Raw genomic sequence first — 6,000 nt, 5'->3', positions numbered from 1 at the left:
ATTTACTTATACGGTAACGATTCATCTAACTTTCTCTATATGCAGATGTGCTCGGCGTGGTGCACCCACCTATCTATGTCCTCCGTTAACAACTTCTTAGTTAATTTTCTAGATCAGTATAAGAAGAGTTGCCACTTTAGAAATGAGATCGTCTATAGATAAATTTGTATGGATGACTCTATGGCTCGAGCGCCCGATTAGGTTGGAGAAAAATTGGGTGCTGATAACGTCAGCGCCCGATTTACGTGTAAAACTACTTTAAATTGATTTTTCTCTTAAATTACTTATCCAAATCATGATCCGATTGCACTATTAAATCTGTTGCAATTAAATATACAAAACAAGATCACACATGGATATATTCCGATAAAAAAATTTTAACTTATTATTGAATTATTTTTAAATGTTGCACGATGTTCCACTAGGTATATCGGAATTGTTTCACTAAGTAGATCGAAAATGATTCACTCGTTTAAATCGGGTGTTGTTTCACTTTATATAAAAACAATGTTTCAGCAAATAACGAAAGAACGTTTCAGTTCACTGCAACATTTGATCCATACATAGTGAAACATTATACGTATACTAGGTGAAACATTTTTCGGTGGAACAAAAAATAAATTGAATTCCCTTAATAGGGGATATCCAAAATATGTGGGTTTTTTTGTTGCAATGGAGTATTTCAGTTCACTGCAACATTAGATCTATACATAGTGAAACATTGTGAGTACACTAGGTGAAACATTTTTTGTGAACAAAAAATAAACCAAATTTCCTTAATAGAGGGTTTTCAAAATATGTGGGTGATTTGTTGCAACGGCACGTTCCATAATATCAAAATCCACTGCAACATTTGATCCATATATAGTGAAACATCACTAGTACACTATCTGAAACATCGTAAAACTACTGGTTGAAACATCAAGAGAACCATATGCAACATTCTAAAAAAAATCAATAAAAAAGCCAAAATATTTTTTTGTCGAAATATAATTATGTGTGGTCTTATTGTAAAGATTTAATTGTAACAAATTTAGTGGTGCAATCAGATCATAGATTAGATAAATAGTTTACGAGAAAAAATATTTCCAAAGAAATGAGAGATGTTAGTATTTGCTTTGATTAACGTCAACGTCACAGTCTGATGCATGGATAGCCGTCCGATCCGTGCGGCTCGATAGCACGGCGCGCGCGGCGACCGATTTTTCAGCGCACGATCAGGCGCGGTGCTGAGCATTTTCGAATTTGTATGCAGCTATGAGATGGGCTCCAACAATTCCAACAAGCTGTATGACAGAGCTAAGTCAAGATATTAATGGTGTACTCCTCGATTCATCAAAGGTGTCTTTGTAATGCGATAGTTATATAACTATTGTTTCGGTAGGCTATTATATTAATTACGAAAGATAATTGTACTATTATTCTTAAATAGATATCGGAAAGTATAATATTTTTATTTAAAAATCGGTACCTTTTGTACTAGGTATTTCGAGATACACCAAAATTTTTTATACTATTTAAGAAGAAGGTGGTGGTGGTGGCAGTGAATATGATATCCCCTACTCTCATTGTAAATTTTGCAAATTATCACTTGAACTTCTTTCTATTAAAAAAATAAAAAACATAAATGTATAACCACATAAAGTTACGCCATGTATTCTACATTACATTTCTAATAATATTATCATACCAAATTCACATAGCAACGGCGCGAGGTCTAACTACAGAATCAATCCTCCAAGCTAAATTCCGAACAATGGGCTGCATAATGATGAGTTGATCATCACTAAAAGGTAACTGAAATTAAGCTTACTTCCCCGGCGGCGCAGCTCCAAGGCTATCATCAAGACTTGGGATGAACCAAAACGGAGGAGGCCAGTTCATGCATCGCCCGAGCGGCTTCACCTCCTCGCTCTCCTCATCCTCCAACTTGTCCTTGATCCTCTTCATCGACTCGTCGTCTAACCGCGTCATCCTCGTGATCCTCCTGCTTTTTTGCCTCCTGATGTTGATCCTCCTCACGCCGAAGTCCTCCGCCATGGCGGCGCCGGCGTAGCCGGCGGCGTCCTCGGTGAAGTACACGGCGCCACCGGCGAGCACGGCGTCGGCGTCCCTCTTGCCGACGCACACCACGCCGGTGTAGCTGACGAACGTCGCCAGGTTATGGTAGATGGCGGCGCCGTCCATGGTGGCCGGCCACTCCATGCCGCCGTTGCTGGCCCATGTCAGGTGCCAGACGTGGAACGTCGCCGTGGTGCGCTGCGTCCGGCCTCCGCCGCCGCCGTCGCTGCCGACCTGCTTGTGCTTGTACACCCGCTTGAGGAGGTAGAGCGTGCCGCGCGGCGCTCCGACGAGGTAGCAGCACTCGCCGGCGCGGTCGCGGTGGTCGTGTTCGTATTCCCGGGACATGGTGATGGCGTTGACGTTGTTGTCCGCCTTGACGACGTAGTGGTAGGGCGAGTCGATGACCAGCACTGACTCGAGAATCTCCGGCGACCTGCGGACGTTGCAGTCGAACTTCCAGCGCGCGACCTTGCCGGAGAGGTGCACCGTGTAGAGCTTGCCGTCCCCGTGCCTCGCCATGTCGACGATTCCGTCCAGCTTGTTGTTGACGAGACGCCACGAGCGCTGGCCCGTGCGTGCCATGGCGAACTCCCTCTCCCTCCTGTACAGGACGGCGACGGTGGCGCCGCCGTCGCTGATGTCGATGACGACGGCCTTGAGCAGGACGAGGTCGCAGAGGCCGTCGAACGAGAACGCCACGCCCGGCCCGCCGCGGTGGTGTTCATCCACGTACAGGAAGCTACCGACGCACCCGTCGTAGCCGTGGGCGGCGTCGAGGTAGGGCAGCCTCCAGAGCGGCGGGAGCGGCGCGGTGGCGGCGGTGAGCGGGTTGACGAGGCGCGCGTACCCGAAGTCGTTCGCCACGACGAGCCACCCGGACGAGCACCCGAGGCAGATCTCGCGGCGGCCGAGGCGCACGTGGCGGCCGGGGAGCTGCACAGCCGCGACGTCACCCGCTTGACGGCGGCCGAGGTAGGAGCCATCGGCCTTGGCGGCGAGGAGCAGCCACGGGACGCGCTCCACCGCGGCGGCGAGGCGGCGCGCCTCGCCGCGCAGCGCGCGCTCCCAGGACGGGCAGACGTTGCGGCAGTTGAGGAAGTCGATCTGCGAGGTGAGGCGGCCGGTGATGTGGGCGATGATGTCGGCGGGGAGCTCGGGCTCGGATGAGTCGCCGCCGTCGTCCACCGGCCGCTTCCGCTTTCCCATCTCGATCGCCATGGAGACGAGACGAGAATGATGGGGTTTTGCCGTTGGAACTCGCAAGTTTCTCGGACTCTTGTTGGGATCAGTATATGTCGGTTAGCCTTCGAACTCTGAGCAAATAAACAGATTTTCTTCTAAAAACGTGAGGAATTTGGAAACGATTTTTTGTCGCGGAAAAATCTAGAAATCCGGTGCCACACGAGTACGCGCAAGGCGGTTAAAAGGCAATCGCTGCGGGCTGGGGCCGCGTGTCCCCGGTGGGCCTTGTCTGAACGAAAAAGGCAAGCGCTACGATAGATGTGACGGTCTCATCCAAACTTATCCATATTATTCACTCATAAATAAAGAGATATGTCATCTCTAGCATATCTCTAATATCTCTAAGAGCATGTACACTAATAGGCGGTAGATGATCCACGTAGGATTTATTGATGAGCTGAAGGAGAGAGAAGAAGCGGACGACTAATTAGTCGCCCGGCTGCACGCTCCGCCTGAGGCGTCGTGGGCCCACTAGGAGAGATGGGCGCACCCGCGCAAGGCGCCGTTGCCCGCATCGCCGGCGTCGTGCTCTACCGCTATGGCCGACGTCACGCACCACCGGATCGCCGCCGTCCCCGTCCTCGTCCGCTATGGCTACCATCACCATCGTGACCGCTACCGCTGCCAGCGTCTGTCATAACTGTCACTGCCGCCCTCATCCGCCATGGTTGTCGCCGCCGCACTCGTCCGCCTGCATCCGTTGTGACCGCTGCCGCCGCCCTCGTCCGCCGTGACCGTCGTCGCCGCCCTCGTCCGCAATGGTTGTTGCCGTTGCCGCCATCCTCGTCCGCTGTGACCGCATTCATCGTCGATTGCATCTGTCGTGACAGTTGTCGCCATCGACTGGATCTGTCGCCGCCACTGCCCTCACCTGCCATGGCTTCCGACGCCTCGCTGTCACCATCAACTGCGTTCGCCGCCGCCGCATAGTCCATTGTGGCCCCTGGACCGCCGACCTCATCCTCTGCACTTGTCTCTGCGTCCGCCTCGGCTACAACCTTGTCCACCGCGGCCACCCGTGTTCGGCTTGGCCACGGCCTCTTACGTCGCCGTTGCCCTTGGTCCACCGCGATCGTCGTAGTCACGTTCTTTTGCTACATCTCATCCATCACGTTCGTCGCGTCCGTCTACCGATGCACCCTCGTCCACTGCATCCGCCACCGTCGTCGCCCTCTTCCGCCTCAGTTGGCGTCCTTGTCCGCCCTAGCCACTGCGGGTGCCACCGTCATCCATTGCCGTGTGCATCACCGTAGTTCGAAGGAGCAAAGGTGAGAGGAACAGATGGGAAAGATGGTGGTCCTGACAAAGGTAATAAAATATATGTGTTACAATTAATCTATTATACACATTGGCTATATTGTTTGCTATATATGACATGGCTATCTATTGTAGCCGACAGTGGGCTTTATTATTGAGCTTGCTCTAATACTCTCACACATTTCTTAAAGTTTGTGTGGAGGTTGCCGCTTTATTTTTAGGGTGGCTCATCATCTCTCTCCTTATCACTTCTCTCCTCAATCCAATGTTGCACTCTTAGGGGTAGCATATAAAGTATTACAGTACTTGCCTAAGACAATATGTGTGATAACTCACAAGCTCGAGGCTAGACTTTTGCTGGCTAATCCTTACTATTATAATAAGAAAATAGTATTTGAAAAAAAAACATGTGTGTTTCAAAATTTTACACTAGAGTTATCTAGTATATATAGCTATCGAGTTTACATTAGAATTAGAAAATATGATACCTCCTGATATCAGGATGATAAATTTATTATTCTATATGGTTTCACAAAAATATATTTGAGACACGTGTCTTTGATTAAATAACAGACGTGGCTTGAAAACAACATCGATGTCTTCCCCGTTAGCGACATAATTACAAGGTAAGTCAATATTTACTTTATTATAATAACACTGATTTTTTAAATATATTTTTATGTGAAATCAGATGAAGAGACACTTTACTTTAAAATTATATAGCTCAATAAGATCTACAATTTAATTGGCAGTCTTTTCGTTTGAGATTGTTTACGTGCTTAAATATATGTTACAAGCTCTAATATTTATCTTGAAAATTGAACTTTTGATTTATCTATTATTATATACTAAAAGTCCATAAAGCTTCCTACAAACATTCTCAAGCCGCCACGTGGCGCTCTAATAAAATAGAGAAAATCCTAGATATTCTAAAAAAAAGCAAAACATCTATCCCTTAATTTTCACTTAAATTGGTGGGTCCAATATTATAGACAATTAGATAAAATTGATCTTAAAACAGACTAAATACCATGGGTCCCACCTATCCTCCTCCCGTGTATTGGCAGGTGGAGTATATACGTATGTATGTACGCTTCCTTTCCTCCTTTTTTTCCTTTTTTCTTCTTTTTTCAATTTATATATTTAATGGATATATTTTTTAAATAATCATTATTTTACAAACAAAGAATCTACCATCATATAATTTAAACGGGTGTACTCGTTACTTTGTACAATTATTTTCAAATAATGCATTACTTTAAAATAAATTTTACACAATTATATCGTATTTTACACAATTATACCGTATAGTTATCAAATAAGCAATATCTATATTAACTAATTTATATGTGCACTTAAGCTAATGGCCCCATTATATAAATCATCGGATCTACTTTTTATTACATTGGTCTATTATTCTCAAGTAATGCACTGTTT

The 6,000-nt window shown here is 46.5% G+C and overlaps 1 protein-coding gene across 1 annotated transcript; it reads right to left on the bottom strand.

Annotated features, from left to right (window-relative positions):
* Window positions 1–1,587: 1,587 nt before the first annotated feature.
* On the bottom strand, window positions 1,588–3,319 carry LOC127780660 (uncharacterized). Its single transcript, XM_052307595.1, has one exon. It carries the CDS (start codon window positions 3,280–3,282, stop codon window positions 1,810–1,812), a length of 1,473 nt encoding a protein of 490 aa, XP_052163555.1. The 5' UTR covers window positions 3,283–3,319; the 3' UTR covers window positions 1,588–1,809.
* Between the last annotated feature and the right edge of the window lie 2,681 nt (window positions 3,320–6,000).

Source organism: Oryza glaberrima, chromosome 7, assembly GCF_000147395.1.
Source record: "Oryza glaberrima chromosome 7, OglaRS2, whole genome shotgun sequence".
NCBI lineage: Eukaryota > Viridiplantae > Streptophyta > Magnoliopsida > Poales > Poaceae > Oryza > Oryza glaberrima.
The sequence above is the reverse complement of the archived record's forward strand: the minus strand, read 5'-3'. Positions and strand labels throughout refer to the sequence as shown.

Excerpts from the sequence above, each read along its gene's own strand:
- LOC127780660 (XM_052307595.1), bottom strand. The coding sequence starts at position 3,282 with ATGGCGATCGAGATGGGAAAGCGGAAGCGGCCGGTGGACGACGGCGGC.